This window comes from Amblyomma maculatum, chromosome 2 (assembly GCF_055883805.1).
Source record: "Amblyomma maculatum isolate TAMU_Amacu chromosome 2, ASM5588380v1, whole genome shotgun sequence".
Classification (NCBI taxonomy): domain Eukaryota; kingdom Metazoa; phylum Arthropoda; class Arachnida; order Ixodida; family Ixodidae; genus Amblyomma; species Amblyomma maculatum.
Window position 1 is genome coordinate 197,336,662 of NC_139345.1, and position 19,724 is coordinate 197,356,385.

Here is a 19,724-nt window from a genome sequence, read left to right on the forward strand (position 1 = left end):
CTTTAACGTGCTCTAACATCGCATTGTCCACGGCGCTTTACTTTTCATTTTTGAACAGTGGTCGCCATATCCGCTATACAATCCCGCGCAAATTGATTAAGTGGTCGAGCGCCCTCGCCACTGATCAAACTTAGGGGGAGCTGGAGAGATTGTGTCTTCTTGCCTGATACAACTCGTTATGAAAATTTCACTTCTTAATAGAAGATAGCGTTTGCTGCGCAGCTAGATAGCTTCTAGTACTTTTACAGGTACAGCCTGAATTTGCAATGTCTACATTGCACATCAGGTTTCGGCTTAGTCAAATGTCTTCCATAGTCAATGAATATCACGTATAAGGGCTGGTCATATATCGAGCACTTCACTATCAACTGGGTGGTAGTGCGGATGTGATCCATTGTTGCTAATTCCTGCCCGACACTTCGCTTCATAAACATTTAAATTTTCCCTAATTATTTTAGCTAATACCTCGGTAAAGACTTTGTACGTAACAGGTAGTAGGATGATCTATCTGGAATTTTTCATATTGTTGATGTCGACTTTATAGGGAGTAAAATATATTTAGCGTTGCTCCATAATTTAGGTATTTTCGAACTTTCGAGGTCACGAGACATTGTATATAAAGATGGCTGCATATTAGCCCTATCTATCCACCGCTTGCAATAAATCTGCAGCCACCTAACCCTCATCTCCTGCTTTTCACCTTTTGTTTGGTTCCCATGGTTTCTTTGCCTCGTAATTCGTTTCAGGCGGAACATACAATTTCATGGCTCTAGTTCTATTCCTAATACTATATGGGTTATTTTAGTCGCTGTACATATCGTTATTGAACTCCTTGGACAATTTGATGATTCTGTTCAAAATGGTAACATTGCCCGTCTTGTCTCAGCTCATACATCTGATTTTTTCCTATGCCGAGTCTCCTCTTGAACGTTTTCATGCGACCGCCATTTTTTAGAGCATGCACGATTCTCTTTGTAATACTTCCTTATCTTCGACAGTGTAGCCAATTCTCTCCTTCCTGCTCCGGCCTAGGCATTCATGCTTTACTTTTCTTAATCCGCTCTTCTGCTTATTAGCGCAACGGTATGCTTTCTAAATATTCTTCCGCCAGCTGGTGCCATCTACTATGCGATATCGCTAAAATTATCCATCATTGCTTCCAAAGACATCTTCCTCAGCCAAAGCAGAAATTGTAATCGAAACCAAGACACGCGATTTTTATTTAGTTGTTTCACATATTTCTAACTAAATTTGGAATGATCGAGGCCTCACAATTCTCTGGCCCTTTTCTGGTGAGCTGGACATCCTCCTGCAGAATAGCTGCGATGCCCATATATGAAACCTATTTCATATTTCTTCTCCCTATCCGGCCTTTTCGAGGTCTTCAAGACAAAACTCATGACGGCATTGCTCAGATGCTACACTATCTGCACCACCTTCGCTAACATGTTAAGAACACACCAAGCCAGTCATTTGTGTAGAAGAAAGTCAAAATTGAGTGCGGACATGTCTCCTGTCTGCAGTACACGCTATGAAAATATTTTCGTACGGCTGTGGAAGCAAGCGTATTACAGTGGCTGCTGATACAGGGAAAACGCTTTCTGGCTCATTTGAAACAGTAAAAGGAACGGCGCATTCCTACACTTAACACCACAAACTTCGTTTTCCGCACAACAAACATCAATCTTAAACCTTTGTACCTCCGTATTCGATCTGAGCAGCTCACGTACCGCATTTTACAACCGCATCATATTTATTATTGCTCAATACATATTATTGCTCCGCACATCTATTGATATCTGAACATTTACCTCCTCTTATATTCAACGTACTGCTTCCAATGTATATATATTTTCATATGCGTTTTACCCGTGTCAAGAAGAAATCATATTGTTGCACTAGTTAACCTTATCACATTTATTTTTCCCTTCCTCGTCCAATTTTAGCTAGCAACAAGACTACTAACTACACCTTTTATAAATATAAAACGAGGCGGGCATGTGCAGTAGCGAAGAAGGTGAAAGAGAACTCAAATAAAGGTAAGCCCAGCAGGGTTACTAATAGCGCATATACTTTCAGGTTTCTCTAAGACTCTGTGACATTAGCACTGCTTTCATGCACGCTCTGGGGCATTTAAAACATTCCGACAACTTTATAATTTTTTGATGGGATAAAATTATTGTGAGGGCACAATATAGAAGACGAGCAGGAAAGGAAGTACAGAGACCAGGTGCTGAGTATTAGCCGAAGGTAGTGCACAGGAAAGTTCTGTAGTGCTGGACTCCGTCCTAATATTTCTGTCCGTATACAACTGCGACTCAGCGCCAGTAAACAGCTCTCCATCTCTTGGAGATGGGAAACGTTTTGAAGGACAACAGTTTCCGACATTTTTGAATGCGGCGTGCATATATATGCCACCATATGTGCCTTTCTTTGCTTGCGCGATAAAACAGCCCCTTCGCAGAATTTTTGTTGTGCGTTTTGTTCGCGTTCATGCCGGCACGCTGTCTAGAATTCTTTCCAATATATGACAATTTTTTAGCAGTGGTAACATTTCACTCCCTGTCCTTTATATAATCACCAATATGGTACGTATCAGCTACAAGTGTAAGAATTTGCAGGAATAGATATATGTATCAGAAGGCGGGATATTTTGGTTTGAGTCTGGCATCGAAGATGAATTCTAAATATTTGATGTAAGTTTACTGTTATCTGCTTCGCCATCGTGTCTGTATGTGTGCCACTGGGTCTCTCATATTGTGGTGAAACTGTTTGTTGTAATATTCAATGTCAGTAGTTTGAGAACGCTGACAAAAATGAAACCATGATTCGCGTTTTTCTTTTTCTTTTTTTTTTTTTTTTTTTGCGGCGCGAGTATCAGACAGCCGCTTACTGAACAAGTCATATTTGGAGCATGTATGCATACAGCAAGCTGCGAAAAAAATGTCAAGCTGGGTCAAGGGCTTTTCTAAAAGCGCCACATCAAGCCGGAGTCAACTTAGTGCTCATTTAAATAAACTTTGTATGCCCGGCGGCCCACGTGATTAAACTCAGCACCTCCTTCATACTAGGTTGATGCTGTAACCACAACACCTCCATTCCGGTACAAAATAAAGGGCGCTGACACATTTTGCTGTACATTGCGAATATAAAGTTAAGATTCAGCAGCGATACATTCTTCCGAATATCCTTTATCTTGAGGTGTATATTAAAGTGGTCATGCCACGGTCATCCAATTTATTACAGTTTTGTGTTCTGGCAGAAATTACTCGGCCGTAATATTTTATCTCCGAATTTTGTGCTCGATGGACGCACCTTTACTTTGGAAATAAGTGAGTGACGTTAAGACAGCGAAGCTCCTTTCACCGACAGCGATCGTACTTTTGACATGCTTGGTGACGTCACAGACCGGCCACCGCGTTATCTGCTCCTGTGCCGGCTCCGGCAAGCTGCTGATACAGTGTACTGTGTTCGCGCTTGATCAAAGACAAGCATTACTCGTTGTGACCCTACTGAGCATGTTTCTAGAAACAGAACACTGACTAGTGAAGCGCGATTTAGTTCTTGCCCACAGACATAAGTCGGCGCACTGAGTACACTCATATCGCCTCACTGAAACTGACGCCGTGAGTGTGAGTGAATGAACGCGTATGAGAGAGGTCGTGAGTGTGAGTGTAAGTGGCCATGAATGAGTGGCCATGACTGTGAGTGTGATCGAGCGGCCATGAGTGATTGCGAGTAAGTGGCCCAAATGGAGTGTGAGCGAGTGGATGCAAGGGGGAGTGAACGTCAGTGTGAGTGCGAGTGAGTAGATGCGGGCGGGAGTGGACGCGAGTATGAGTGCGAGTGAGTGGTTGCGATCGGGAGTCCACGCGAGCGAGTGGGCGTGAGCGTGAGTGCATTGAGTGGCAGCGATGTGGAGTGGACGCATGTGTGAGTGCGAGTGAGTGGTCGCGAACGAGAGTGGACGTGTCACGTGAGTGTGAGTGCGAGTAAGAGGTTGCCAGCGGAAGTGGACGTGCGTGTGAGTGAGTGGTTGCAAGTGTGCGTAAATGTGAGTGCGAGTGAGTGGACTTCAGTGGATGAGTGTCAGAACAGAAACAATACAAGGAACATCAGGTAATATCAGTGTGATCGGGTTGGAATGCTTCTCTTCCCAGACATCCAGGTAGAGAAAATCATTAAGCTTGATTGTTTTATTTTTTCTCGGCAGGAAAAGCATTTCCTTCAAATTTTTCGACATTTTATCAGAGTACCACACAGGTAGTAAATTAATAATACTGCACAATCACAAGGATCAGAAAATTTTTATTACTAAAGAGTAAAGAGCAAACCTGATCGGAATGAAAAGAAAGCCACAGTCCATTATTCAACAGTTCAACGAGAAGGCTTGTCTTTCTCAGCCCGAGTACGTCCATCATTGGCTAATGCTATGCATGCTCCTTACTTCCGGAGCAAGAACTAGATTAGAATGGGCAGCCTTAAAATAGGGCAAACTTAGAATTGAAACAAATATCATCTGAATGCAGAGGCTGTGACTGCTGATCCAGAAAGCAGGGTTACTGGCTGTGATAACCTGATTAGAAACAATCCAGAAGCAAAGCAAACAGGAAGGTGAAAAGTAAACGGCAACAAGTGAAGGAAAAAATATAGCTCAGTGAAAAATGAAAAATATAAAAAATTTATTTACGCTAGCACTGCCGACATTCCAGACGTGGTAAGTGAATGCGTAGGAATTTTAATGGGTAGTGTTCGCTCCGCGCTTTAAGAATACGTTAGGTGTGGAAGAATTGGAGCTGTTCAGAGAAGTTAGATAGCTATCATTTTATATATGCGGGCTTTTCGACCTGCAACGACAGCCCGGGCTGTGAAGAACCAGCTAGCACCCAGTCGAATTCATCGTCATCATCCTCATCAGCTGCTGGACTATACTCACTGCAGGGCGAGGACCTCTCCTATTTTCCTCCTAATAACCCGGGTCCTGTGCTAGCTGCATCGACTTGAACCCTGCGAATTTCTTAATCCCATTCATCCACCGAATGTTCTGCGCCTCCTGCTACGCCTACCTTTCCTTGGAATCTAGTTCGGTACTCTTGGAGGCCATTTTTTATCCTCTCTTCGAAATACATGTCCTGCTCACGCAAGACAATTTCGGCTAGAGTGCCTGCAATTTCGACTAGAATGTCAATAAAATGAGTTATTTCTCTGAGCCATTCTGCACGCTTCTTATCTCTTAACTTTCCCATTTTCCATTCCATGGTCCTCTGCTTTGTCCTTAACTTAAGTAGAACCCTTTAAGTTAACCTCCATGATTCGGCCCCATCTGTCACTACCGGGAGTATGCAAATCTTATACTTTCCTCTTTAGGAATACCGGTAAGCTGCTAGTCATAATGTTTGAGTACCTTCAAAATGCACTTCATCCCAGTCTTACTCTCCGACCTAATTCCTTTTAATGGTCCCGATCTGTGGTCTCTACGTGACCTAAGTAGACATATCGTCTACCATACCCAAAGCTTGACTAACTATTTTAAATTGCTTTTCCTTTCCCAGGCTGTTCATCATTACATTAGTCATCTGCATATTAATATTTAGGCCTACCTTTCTGCTTCTCCTGTCTAGATCATTTACCACTAGTTACAATTCGTCCCCTGCGTTATTTAACACGGCAATGCCATCAGAGAACCGCAGATTACTGAGATATTCTCCATTGACCGCGATACCTAACTACTCCGTTCCATGCGTTTGGATACACACTCTAAGCTAGCTGTAAATAGCACTGTAGAGACCCAGTCTACTTGCCTAACACCTTTCTTAATTTGAATATTATCACATTATGCAAAACTAAGGTTGCTGTGCAGGCCACTATACATATCTTCCAAAACTTTCACATCTGGCTCACCTACATCTTGATCTTGCAATGCCTGCATGACCACTGAGGTTTCGACCGAGTCAAATGCTTTCTCAGGGTCAACTAATGTTATGTGTAGGCGCTAGTTATATTTCGAGCAGTTTTCAACCACTTGGATTAGAGCGTGAATATAGTCGATGGTAGAATACCCTTTAAGAACCCTTGCTTGATCCTTTGGTTGATTGAAGTCTAAGGTTGTCCTCATCCTATTATTGATTACCTTGGTAAATACTTTGTACATACCTGGTAGTAAGTTGACTGGCCAGTAATTTTTCAAGTCCTTAGCATCCCCTTTGTTATATATTACGATATTGTGATGTGGTGGTGACGATGTCGATGACACAAATGATGGGTCTTGGAGTGCAGCGAAGAAATTCTTTATTGGACTGACTTGCGCTCACAAAATAACTAAGCAAGTCGGTGGTGGTAATATCAACAAACGTGCCACAAGGCTCCTACCGCTAGAAAGCAATATTCTACACCAAACACATTTTATAGAGACGTCTTCGTAGTGTAACGGCGCAATTCGTATTCTGTTATGCACAAGGATGAACACTTCTCCCCCCTGCCGATTACGGTCTTTCCGATAAGCTAAATATTCCGATGAAAACATGTCACAATCCGATATGCCAGGCTCTAACTAGGATTCAGTCCCGATCACAATACCAGGTTGTGAAATGCGCAAAAGGCTCGTAAATTCATCTGACTTATTTTTCAGGCTCCTACAGTTGATAACAATGATAAAAAGGCGCTGTAATAAGTGTTTTATAAGTCGCGGCGGCCCACATTTTGTTTGCTATTGCGTATTCTCCCTTACGAAATTGGTTGCACCATCGTAAATATAGGTCTTGCTGTCATAAGTGATCTTGTTGTACTTCAGTTTAAATTTAGCTTGGGAGTGTTGTTCTCGTGCATAAGCGATACGTTTACTTCTACAATGACGAACCTGCTGACAGTAGTCTTCACTTCTCGACATACTAGTGCCTTTTAGTTTCAAGCCGCAGAAAAAAGACTTTGTCATTGAACAGCGCAAACGTCACTATAATAGGCTTTGGTTTATTATTTTTATACTTCCCCATCCTGTGAAATCTGTCGACTGTTGATGGTTCAATCGTGACACCTAATTTGTCACAGTAGACCGATATAATCTTCCCCTCTGATTCATCTCGTTTGCTTATTATTGTCATCTTTTATACCAAAGAACAACAAATTGTTCCTACGGGAACCATATTCTAATTCGTCCTTATTGATTAGTACATTCCGCATAGCTTTTGAATGCTGGTTATTTTCAGCCTGCACTTCTACTCTATCCTCAAGCGCAGATACAGCGAACAGATCCTCTGCTAATTTGTCTATCTTTAAAATAAAATTCTCGAATTTCTTATCTATTTGTTTCTGTTGCGTTTCCAGAGCCTCTAACAGCTTTACTATTTTCTCTTGGCCTGCCAATAACTATGGCAAAGAACGTATTGCTTCCATGAGTTCACGCTCCTGTACGTCCTACAGAGGACAAGGGTTCTATTCTACGTCCCCGGCTAGCAACACTCTTATTCTGAACCAAAAATTCATTGCACCAGCTCAGACAAGCATACACTGCTGTAAAGGCCAGGTGGGCTCCGGTACCGAGTTTTCACGCGTACGAGTTGGCTCATAATGGTAAAATAAACCAACCTGAAGAAAGAGCCGATGTGAGTCTTTCGTCCGCATCTCGGCGCCGGAACCCAAAGGCTTTGTCTGTAGCAGGCGTTTAAGTAGTCCTTCATCCTACCGCGAGCACCCTCAATGACCAACAGCGGCAACTGCTATCACGCCGGGCACTCAAGATGCATTAAGATATGCACATGACCACCGGTCACTGATTACAGCCGGACACTGCCCTTCGAGGAAGTCGGCGTTTCGAAAGAGGTGCACGTACGTGTCACGGCACGTTGCTGCTTCTGACGCTCCATGAATTCATGCAGATGAGGCCCCGCAGTTACTTCAATGTTTCCATCTGGGCATACGTTGTGGACCTCCCCGCATACTCCAAGCTGACTTAATTGTCTAATGTTTTCTCAACCTAACGCTTTCAATCCAGTGAAAGCCCCCTCCGAAACATATTATCAGACTTTGGTCTTGAAAACAGCTCTACACTCGAATGGCCTTCCAGCCAAAGTGGCCACCATCATCAACTTCAGCAACTACAAAATTACCATTGAAAATGTTCTGTATTCGTGTTATTTGCATTTCACAGCCCATCCCTCATGCAATGTCCCTGGACATTAGAGGAATAAATAAATACATAAATAAATAACTGAATAGCTGAAGGAGCGTTTCTAGAGTATTTGATGTTGTAGATAGTACTCTGGATGACCAGTGCGAAGGCTGAAAAAGTTCAAAATTGGATCCATCGATGTCTTTGCAAACTCCGGCGTTGGTAAAAAATATACAACGGATTTACATAGTTGATCAAACTCGAAGTAGTTACGTAGCACTGCTTATCGCTGCCGTGCTTCTAGATTCTTGTGTCGTTTAGCTGCAATATCTAAATCAGTAGACTCGCTTTCCCGCTGTCTTCGTAACCGTTGTATGTCAGCAAGTTTAGCACTGCGAACCTGCGCCGCAGAGCCAGACGACCAGGCTTCATCCAATGCGACGCGAAGCAAAAGCGCGGCGTATCCGCGTTCTCAGCTTTGCTTGCACCATCTTGAGTGATTCTTATTACAAGTGAACGAAAACAGGCACAATGTATTGCATCCCTCTCTAGAATGCACAGTTCTGCGATCGAAAAGCCTGAAATGGGATCATAGGGGGAGAGAAAGAGAAATTTAGGGAATATGTAGGGCATGGGCAAAACAGAAGCTCCAGATTTTTCGCATCTACACGTTCCGAACAGTAAAAGAAGGTCTCCAGGACGAAGAAAGGTAATCCAAGAGCAGGAAAATGCGTTTAAAACCGAGCGCCAGTTAAGGCTCGGCGGTAAGCACAAGCTGCCCAGGACCCGTAGAGCGGCTCAGAGCCGAGGTTCAGGGAGCACCGCGTGTACACGTCTCCTGTCGGTGAAGGCTGAGGAGTGACTGCTGCGAGAGCAGGGTTGCCGAAGTTGAGGACGCGCGATCGTAACACGACTGCTCAGTCCGGAGTAACACACGCTCTTACAACGCTGCCAGGTGATGACACGCCAAACTCTCTCACTCGGAGCATCTGTGTGGCCGCTCCGCCCACTCACTATAAATAGCGTGATATGGGCGTCTCCACCTTCTCTTTCTCCTACTCAAGTTAGCGGAACGACGGACAGAGAGAGAGAGAGAGAGAGAGAGAGCTGCTTCTGCTACAGCTTTGTGCCCGCTCCGCATCCTCCACAATGCAGAGCCGGAAGACGCCAACTTCTCTTTCTCTATTACAAGTTCACGAAGTCAGAGAGTGAGTTGCTTCGGACAGACATCGGCGAAATCTCCGAATGCGGGTAGCAGTGCTACACACTAAAAGAACCGTAACTGGTACATGTTGATGTTTTTCATTCCAAATAGCAGCATATTCACATTTGGCGGGGTGAAAAGAAAGAGGGTAGATCAAAATCGATGAAAAGGTTTATCCAGGACTATATCCCATGGATGCTGCCTTGCGATATCATTTCCTTGACTCATTACCCTCTCCTAGTTATTTTCCTTTGCTGGATCTGACGTTACTACATATTCGCCTACCACTTTCAGATTTTCGCTATCTATTGCAGGCTGCTATTCTTCACCGAGGCTGTTGAACATTTCCTCACACTGGTGCACAATTATTTAGACCTACTAGACGGTCTTTTCTGTCCCAGTCATTTATTATTATTTTTAGTTCGTTCCTAAAATTATTTACCAAGGCATGGTTTTTCGAATTGCTTATAACTAAAGATTGTCCGTCAACTGTTCCTATTCCAAATCACTGAATGCTTCTTCTAATCAAGCGATGAATATTCCTGGTGAGATCGTGTCTTCTTGCATAACTTCATGCTTTGCCTAAAGATTAGTACTTTATACAGAAGTGTGGTTGCTGTTTAGTGGCTATATATATATATATAATCCAGTCCTTTCGCATATGGCTCATCTACACCCTGATTTCGCATTGCATGTATGACTGCTGTTTGGACTGAAATAAATTATTCCTTGTAATCAATGAATGTTATGTATATTGCCAAGGTATATCACTATAATTTTTCTATAATACCGATATCAGCTACGGTCGAGTACGCTTTCTGAAAACTTGCTTGATCATTTGATTTATTGAAGACTATGTTTGCCTTGATTCTATTACCTATTACCGTGGTAAATACCTTGCATGTAACGGATAGTAAGCTGATTAGTCAGTAATATGTCAAGGCGTTAGTCTCCTTTCATATAGAATAAGATAATGCTATCTTTCATCGAAGGTGTCAGCACCATCGATGCCGCGAGGCTCAGCCTATACTAGGCGAATAGCTATTCTAGCACGATATCTCCACCGTCCTTCAACAAATATGTATTTATCTGATCCTCTTTATCAGCTTTCCTCTTTTCATGGGTTCTTAAATAGTATTAATCTCATTCTTCATACTGGCGGAACGTCTGATCGCATTTTCGCGGGTTGATTCCTGCAAACGAACTCAGAATTGGCAATGGACTTATATTTTCTTCGGATTTAAAGCGAACTCTTTAGTATCCTCGCCGAGCCAAGGTCATCGGTGCTGCTAAGTTGATCTTTGATGCGGCGCGAGATGCTAGCGGCGCTCGCTTCTTCTATTTCGTACACCTGCTTCTTCGTCTTCTTCACACACCCGCAAGCTTTATTCGCACCGGTTTATGTCTCTATGAATATACAATATTGCCTCACAAAGTGGCACACAGCCTTCCAGTCACCTTCTTATACTTTCCCTCAATTGTCATCGCTTCCCATCTGGCTCATATCCTTAAAAATACCCTCGACGTATTCGCTTCATCCTGACTAGGCTGTGTCCTTCAGGTTCGCAAACATCAATGGAAAAGTCGCGTGCTTGAATCAGTGCTTCGGCTGTGTTTGCTTTGCGTTCGGAGACAGCCGTGGATGAATGAAATCAAAGAAAACCAGGTCTGATCATTCCTAATCAAGCTTTCACTCTGTAAACTAGGTTAACGCCTATGTGAATCTAACTTCGCTTAGCAAAAAAGAATCACCAATCATAACGAATCTTTTGCTTGCATAGCCGGACTTAGCTGAGCTAAGCCGGACAAACGGTTTGGGGTTTGTATCTTTATTATTTCTTTTTTATCTAAGCGCTCTTACGTGACAAACTTTAAATTATTTTATTTGTGTTATTTCTTATATCCCACAGACGTGGAAATGTTTCTACCAAGCTCTCTTTTAAACAGCTGTTTGTTTGTCTGCTGGGACGTCCTTGATTCAAGATGCGAAAGAACGTTTTGTATGAAACCTAACTGCTTTTTTATTCTTCTGTTTTCGTTTTTGCTCACACAGTTTTATTTTTATATTTTAGCCTTCTGCAAAGCCAGTATTCTGGAATTTTTGCTTGTTTGTTTATTTCTCCCTTCTCGCCTTTGCCATGCAGCGGTGACGTAGCGGTAGAACATCCGCCTCGCATGCAAGAGGACCGGGGTTGAAATCCCGGTGCCGCGCAATCCTCCACCGGGAAAAAAAAAAACCCGCGTGTCGATGGAATTGCGTAAACAGGTTTGAGGTGCAACCTGATCCCGGTGAACACCTCCGCCAACGCACTCCCTCACCAGAACAGGAGTTGCCCACCCTGGTGCAGTAATTGACCGCAAGCTCTCATGATTAGCTCTATAAAACCTCGGCCCTCAGCCACCAGTGGCTGCGGAACAACTGACCCCGGCGGCGGGCAGACCTGTGAGGTAGCAGGGGGTGCTAAGAATTTCTGGCTCCACTGGACAGGCCGCCATTGGAAACTGACCCTGGCAACGTTTAACGTTAGAACCCTAACTAGTGAAGCTAGTTTAGCAGTACTGTTAGAGGAACTAGAGGATATGAAATGGGATGCCACAGGGATTAGTGAGGTTAGGAGGCCGAATGAGGCATATACTGTACTGAAGGATGGGCATGTACTGTGTTATCGAGGCTTACCGGAGAGGCGAGAACTAGTAGTAGGGTTCCTTGTCAATAAGTACATAGCGGGTAATATAGATGAATTCTATAGTAATACTGAGAGGGTGGCAGGCGTCGTAATTAGGCCTAATAAGCGGTATAAACTTAAGGTTGTACATGCCTATGCACCCACATGTAGTTGTGATGACCAGACAGTTGAAAGCTTCTACGAAGATGCCGAATCGGTAATGCGAAAGGTAAAGACGTAGTATACTGTACTAATGGGCGACTTCAATGCCAAGGTAGGGAAAAAGCAGGCAAGAGACCAGGTAGTAGGTGACTATGGCATTGGTTCTAGGAATAGCAGGGCGGAGTTGCTAGTTGAGTTTGCAGAGCGCAATAACTTAAGAATCATGAAAGTCCTAACGGGGAGACTAAAAATGCAATCAACTTCATACTGTGTTCAACCCCTGCTATTATGCAAGATGTAGAGGTAATCTGGAAAGTGCGATGCAGTGACCATAGGATGGTGAGGTCTTGAATTAGCCTAAATCTGAAGAAGGAACGCAACAGATTAGTAAGAAAGAAACCCCTCAAAAGTGCAGAAGAGTTCAGGATCTCGCTACAGAATAGATATACAGCTCTAAACGAGGATGGCGACATTACTCTAGAAGGAATGAACAAAAATTTCAGAGATATCATTACTGAGTGGGCTGTAGAAGTAGGTGGTAGGATAGTTAGAGAGGATACCGGTAAGCTGTCTAAGGAGACGAAAGATTTTATTAAGAAATGCCAGAATATGAAAGCTTCCAATCCAACAGACCAGATAGAATTCGCCGAGATATCAAAGCTAATCAATAAGCGCAAGGTGGCCGATATAAGGAAGTATAACATGGAGAAAATTGAGCATGCTGTAAAGCACGGGGGAAGCCTTAAAGCGGTAAAGAAGAAATTGGGCATAGGCAAAAACCAGATGTATGCGATAAGGGACAAGGCGGGCAACGTCATCACTAATATGGACAAGATAGTCAAAGTAGCCGAGGAGTTCTATACAGATCTCTACAGTAGCCAAAGTAGTCAGGACCGTAATGAGATTGGCGGTAGGGAAAAACAGTCAGACGTTCCACCAGTGACGAAGGACGAGGTCAAGAAAGCACTAGAAACTATGAAAACGAGAAAATCAGCTGGAGAGGATAAGATAACTACAGATGTGCTGAAGGACGGGGGGGACATTGTGCTAGAAAAACTGGCCACCCTGTATACGCAGTGCCTGGTGTCATCGACGGTACCGGAACCATGGAAGAATGCAAACATTATCCTCATCCATAAGAAAGGGGACTCTAAGAACCTTAAAAATTACAGACCAATCAGCTTACTGTCTGTTACGTATAAGGTATTTACTAATGTAATCGCTAATAGAATCAGGACAACCTTAGACTGCAATCAAGCAAAGGATCAAGCAGGTTTTCGGAAACGGTACTCTACTATCGATCACATCCATACCATCAACCAGGTGATAGAAAAATGCTCGTAATATAACCAGCCCTTATACACAGTGTTCATTGATTCTGAAAAAGCATTTGACCCAGTTGAAACCTCGGTGGTGATGCAGGTATTGAGAAATCAGGGGGTAGGCGAGCCGTACTTGAAAGTGCTGGAAGATATATATAGTGGCTGCACAGCAACCATAGTTCTGCTTAAAGAAAGTAACAAAATTCTTATAAAGAAAGTTGTTAGGCAAGGAGACACAATCTCTCCAGTACTATTCACAGCTTGCTTAGGGAAAGTATTCAGACTTGGAATGAGAGCCCGTAGGGATAAGGGTAGATGGAGAATACTTCAGTAATCCGCGATTTGCTGATGACATTGTGTTGCTAAGCAACTCGGGAGATGAACTGCAAATAATGATGACCTAGACAGGAAAAGTAGAAAGGTAGGCTTGAAAATAAATATGCAGATGACTAAGGTAATGTTCAACAGCCTCGAGAAGGAACAGCAGTTTACATTATGCAGCGAAGTACTGGAAGTAGTAGGCGAATATGTCTACTTAGGACAGGTAGTAACCGCAGGTCCGGACCATGAAAAGGAAATAATAAGAAGAATGAGATTGGGATGGAGCGCATTTGGTAAGCACTCAAAGATTATGACTAGCAGCTTACCGGTATCGCTCAAGAGGAAAGTATACAACAGTTGCATCTTACCTGTACTCACCTATGGGGCTGAAACGTGGAGGCTAACCAAGAGGGTTCTACTTAAGTTGAGGACAACTCAGAGGGCTATGGAACGAAAAATAGTAGAGGTAACATTAAGAGATAGGAAGCGTGCAGAGTGGGTCTGAGAAATAAGTAAAGTTTCTGACATTCTAGTGGAAATTAAGAAGAAATGGGCATGGGCAGGACATGTAGTGCGAAGAGAGCATAACCGATGGTCGCTTAGGGTAACAAATTGGATTCCAAGGGAAGGAAAGCGTAACAGGGGGCGGTAGAAAATTAGGTAGGCGGATGAGGCTCAGAAGTTCGCAGGGGTCAATTGGATGCAGCTAGCACAGAACCGGGTTAATTGGGGAAATATGGAAAAGGCCTTCACCCTGCAGTGGGTATAGTCCGGCTGATAATAATGATTATGACCTTCCTTTTCCTTCTCTGTTGGTTTATTCTCGATTATGTTAATGTAACCTTTTTATTCTTCTCTTTTTGTGCTTCAAGACTTTCGTCAGATATCTTTTCAGTCTTCAGATGTCGCTCTTTGTCATATACCTTGTATTGCCTTCAAGCCCGAAAATTTTTTGTTGGTATAGTCTTCCTCTCTGTTGTAAACATGTAATATAAAAATGAACAAATATATTGATGTGCGCATATTTTCGTGGCAGGACAAATGAAAAGGAGTAATTAATAGCTGTATGGTATGGTGCATGTCATAGCAGCATGTTGTACTGACGGCGTGGAAAACGACGGCCGCACAGTGTGTGACGGACTTGAAAACAGCCGGGAGTGAAGCCGGCCGGGTCGTCCGCTAGCTGTGTTTTGGTGTGCAGTCTTCGGGGCATGGAGTTGTTCTCCGAAGGTGTTTACTTCGTAACATAAACAGCATCCACTTCCAATGCACTGCAACACAAACTACGTGGGATCTCCAGCAATGGTTTTTCCTGGGCAAAATGCTCAAACGCTACAAAAGCCTGGAGAGTGTAAATACTAGTCCCCGGTCGGCAAGGAATGCGACCGAGAGCGCACTGTTTGAGTTAACTTCGCGTTAAGGAGCCGTTTGTTATTCCTGTTGTATATATCAGTGTGAAAGCGTCTAAAACAAAAATCGTCATCGGCAATTTTGTGACGATCTTCACCTTGCACGGTTAGTGACAGACAACAAAATATATTGTTTAATGCGTGTTCTTACAATAGTTCACTTCTTTAGTGCAGTCGTGCATATTGTAGCGGCGTTTATATTGCAAGTATATTTACACGTCCCGAGTGCAAAGTAAAGACGGATATGATGGGCGTGAGGTTCGCGATTTATTGAATGAGAGACGGTGCCCCAAGCGCATGGAACATACAGTTAGTTGCCTATAAGTAGTGCTTGTTGAGAGCCGCATGTCTGAATACTTTTGAGCTTTTACCTAAGCGCATAAGCTTTACAAAATGAAATTTATCGAACATCGTAAGCACTCGAGTTATCGCGTTTTACCCATTTATGAGTGTTCTTGCTAAGATATGTGTCACTGCCACGGTCCACTACATTGTAATGCTCCATCGTAATTAAAATCGATTACTTAATTATGCATCCTCTTTAGGTGCAGAGCACGATTGCGTTGTCGGGGCCTGTTCGCATCACGCATCAAGTATGCCCACCTTTATTCAGATCAACCAGCAATCCTTCTAATTTGAGCAGCCTGCCTATCTCGTAAAACGAACATGACTTCCGCTCAATTGTTTTCATTTATTTATCTTCCTTGAAAAATTGAATGTCAATCTGAAGGTTTCAAACTGTTTCTGAAGTTTAATGTTCCATCGCAATTTTTCGTTCACGGCTAGCGAAAATGACAACGACGCGGAACGTTCTGCGACACGCGAACATTGCGCTAAATTGTTGTAAATACGGCCTATGAAGAGATATACCTATAAGAGACCAGTGCTGGCGGGATGTAACAGCGGGTGACGCAGGATGCCTCATATGTTGGGTCGAGGGGTGTCACTATGCACATATGAAGTAAGTTTGCAAGGTAAAGCTGGTAAAGGAAAATGAAAACAACAACATTGAATATTCTGATGACGCAACTGATCTGCCGATGCAGCGCACACCACAATAAAACGTGGCTCAACACATGAGGCTTGTCCATTAGCTCTAGTTTGTAGGAGGCAATGTGTATGTATTATTTTCTGCCGAATGAATGAATGAATTTTAATGCTGCAAAGTTGCATCAGCAACAAAGGAAAATGATGCACGGCAAAAGTTGCGTTGTTGCAGCTTCAAAGCCACCTTGCGCCCTCTGCCAAGGTGTATAACCCAGCAACTGATCACGACAGAACAGGAAGAGAGCACTCGCAAGCACAAAACAAATACAGCCATAAAGTATCACATATGCCATTTGCATGATGTTACGCCTATTTTATCACTGGACATAATGTTACAAAACTATTTCATGTTTATTTGTACAGACAACTCATTTACAATCAACAAAGACACACTGTAAGTAAAATGAAGGTACAAAAAGCTATCTATATATATAAAATAGACCTGCTCGGTTAATAAATGTATGCACAGGTAAAAATGCTTCATCATCATCATCATCATCATCATCATCAGCCTGATTATACCCACTGCAGGGCGAAGGCCTCTCCCATATTTCTCCACTTAACCCGGTTCTGTGCTAGCTGCATCCACTTGACCCCTGCGAACTTCTTAATCTCATCCGCCCACCTAACTTTCTGCCGCCCCCTGCTACGCTTTCCTTCCCTTGGAATCCAGTTTGTTACCCTCAGCGACCATCGGTTATTCTCTCTTCGCACTACATGTCCTGCCCATGTCCATTTCTTCTTCTTAATTTCCACTAGGATATCGGTAATTTGAGTTATTTCTCTGACCCACTCTGCACGCTTTCTATCTCTTAATGTTACCCCTACCATTTTTCGTTCCATAGCCCTCTGGGTTGTCCTCAACTTAAGTAGAACTCTCTTGGTTAGCCTCCACGTTTCAGCCCCATAGGTGAGTACAGGCAAGATGCAACTGTTCTATACTTTCCTCTTGAGCGATACCGGTAAGCTGCTAGTCATAATCTGCGAGTGCTTGCCAAATGCGCTCCATCCCAATCTTATTCCTCTTGTTATTTCCTTTTCATGGTCCGGATCTGCGGTTACTACCTGCCCTAAGTAGACATATTCGCCTAATACTTCCAGTAATTCGCTACCTAATGTAAACTGCTGTTCCTTCCCGAGGCTGTTGAACATTACTTTGCTTCATACTGCTTCTTATTTAGGTTGAATTTTCCATAGACGTTTTATCAGGAGAACTGACGTTTTCAAGACTGAATGTTCATGGTTGTGTTTGATTTGTATAGCACTGGCAATGGAGGCGATGCAAATAGAAATAGTTAATTTCCGCATAGATGCAAACAGACAGCATACGCATAATATACACACATGTACAGAGAGAGAAGGCCAAGCACAGTCACGCAGTCCGCAAGAACCGGCCGCCAGTAAGGCGTATAGAATAAAAACTCGGCAAAGCTACTTTGAAGGCAATTATTCTTGACATGCATTCCGCGTGTTGAAAAAAGATAGAGTGAGGGCCCTGGAGAGGGCCAGAAAGAAAACAGATATTTGTGGGTTGGGGAGCGGTGGTTGTTGAAAATAAGTACGTAGACGTTGCCGTGTGGTCAATCTGTTCGCGACGTGGGCTGAACGGTGCTAACGCTAGAGCCAAGATTTGGCGAGAAAACGTAATTTACAATTAATGGACAGAACATTTGCTTAAAAGCTTCTTTTCTCCTTCCCTTCCCTCGCTGCACCTGTCCTGTCGTGTTGTCGAGTATTAACAGTTTTAAGGACGCAGAACAAACCGCGCGTTTGCCTTATCAAGTCAAAAAGAGAAAAAGGCAACGAGAGAGCACAAACATACAAAACCATCAAAACCGAGGATGGTGGTTTGCTGGCTATTAGAAGGTATTGCTGCTGGCGCATCGGGGTCTGGCCATGTACTACCTGCCGCCGAGAAATGCGGGCATGAGCGTCAAGGAGTTTGTTACGGAGTTTGCGAATGAGTTTGTGGAAACTTCGTGATTCACAGACAGACAGACGGATGGATAGATGGACGGACGGACGGAGACAGACAGACAGACAGACAGACAGACAGACAGACAGACAGACAGACAGACAGACAGACAGACAGACAAACAGATAGACAGACAGACAAACAGACAGACAGACAGACAGACAGACAGACAGACAGACAGACAGACAGACAGACAGACAGACAGACAGACAGACAGACAGACAGACAGACAGACAAACAGACAGACAGACAGACAGACAGAGACAGACAGACGGACAGACAGACAGACAGACAGACGGACGGACAGACAGACAGACAGACAGACAGACAGACAAGACAGAGAGACAGACAGATAGACAGACATACAGACAGACAGACAGACAGACAGACAGACAGACAGACAGACAGACAGACAGACAGACAGACAGACAGACAGACAGACAGACAGACAGACAGACAAGACAGAGAGACAGACAGATAGACAGACATACACAGACAGACAGACAGACAGACAGACAGACATACAGACAGACAGACAGACAGACAGACAGTCAGACAGACAGACAGACAGACAGACAGACAGACAGACAGACAGACAGACAGACAGACAGACAGACAGACAGACAGACAGACGGACAGACAGAGAGACAGAGAGACAGACAGACAGACAGACAGACAGACAGACAGACAGACAAGACAGAGAGACAGACAGATAGACAGACATACAGACAGGCAGGCAGGCAGGCAGGCAGGCAGGCAAGCAGGCAGGGCAGGGCAGGGCAGGCAGCAACGTCATTGATACTGGGTCACAAAGGCAGATGCACTCTGCCTGGTGAGGCCCAGCACCCGAGCAGAGTGCTAGTTACGCAGAAAGCTCATATGGGTACAAAATAAAAAATATTTGTAATGTGCATATTATTTCAGTGAGATAAGTATACGATGAATATTTACAAGACATATTTACAATAAGAAATAAAATAATTCACACACTGAACGGAACATCAAGGACATGAGAAATTTCAGCGTGAAAAACCTTTTAATCATTTCAAAAATGAAGGGAAGCTATAGCTTCTCTTTCAAATAGTTATCCGAAAAGCACTTCGGAATTATTTCCATGGTCCGAGCAAGAGTATTCTGCACATTTGGAATTTAGAGGGAATAACGTTTTGCCCCATATTCCGCACTAGTGATACTATGTTGCTGATGGGCCATAATTTATAAGGCGCCTTGCTACTAAGTTTAACTGAACCCATTTAGTGGTATTTAGTTTAAATATTTCAAGACATCCCGATTGCAAAAACCAGTGCCACTAGGTGCCAGCGCCCCAGCGCCATACCTGATTATGGTCCCAGTATGACGCTGGAACCTGGGCGCACTGGGACGCGGCATACTGGGACGCTCCGCACTAGCGGCACTGTTCGCATGGAGAAAAAAAAGCGTGGGATAAAAATTAAAAAGTAACGAAACAAGTTAGGTACATAAAAAACCTAAAAAAAAGTAAAAAAAGCAAAAAA

General features: G+C 43.5%; 1 protein-coding gene across 2 annotated transcripts in view; it reads left to right on the forward strand.

The window, feature by feature from the left end:
* LOC146200872 (uncharacterized) overlaps positions 1-19,724 on the forward strand; it is a 137,958-nt gene that overhangs the window by 109,666 nt on the left and 8,568 nt on the right. For both annotated transcript variants that reach the window (XR_014705277.1, XM_084595609.1), the window contains one exon: positions 1,947-2,039. Coding sequence is in view for 1 of the 2 variants with exons in the window: in XM_084595609.1 (XP_084451735.1) it covers positions 1,947-2,039 (93 nt within the window). In the remaining variant the exon portion in view is untranslated. The remainder of the gene's footprint in view (positions 1-1,946; positions 2,040-19,724) is intronic.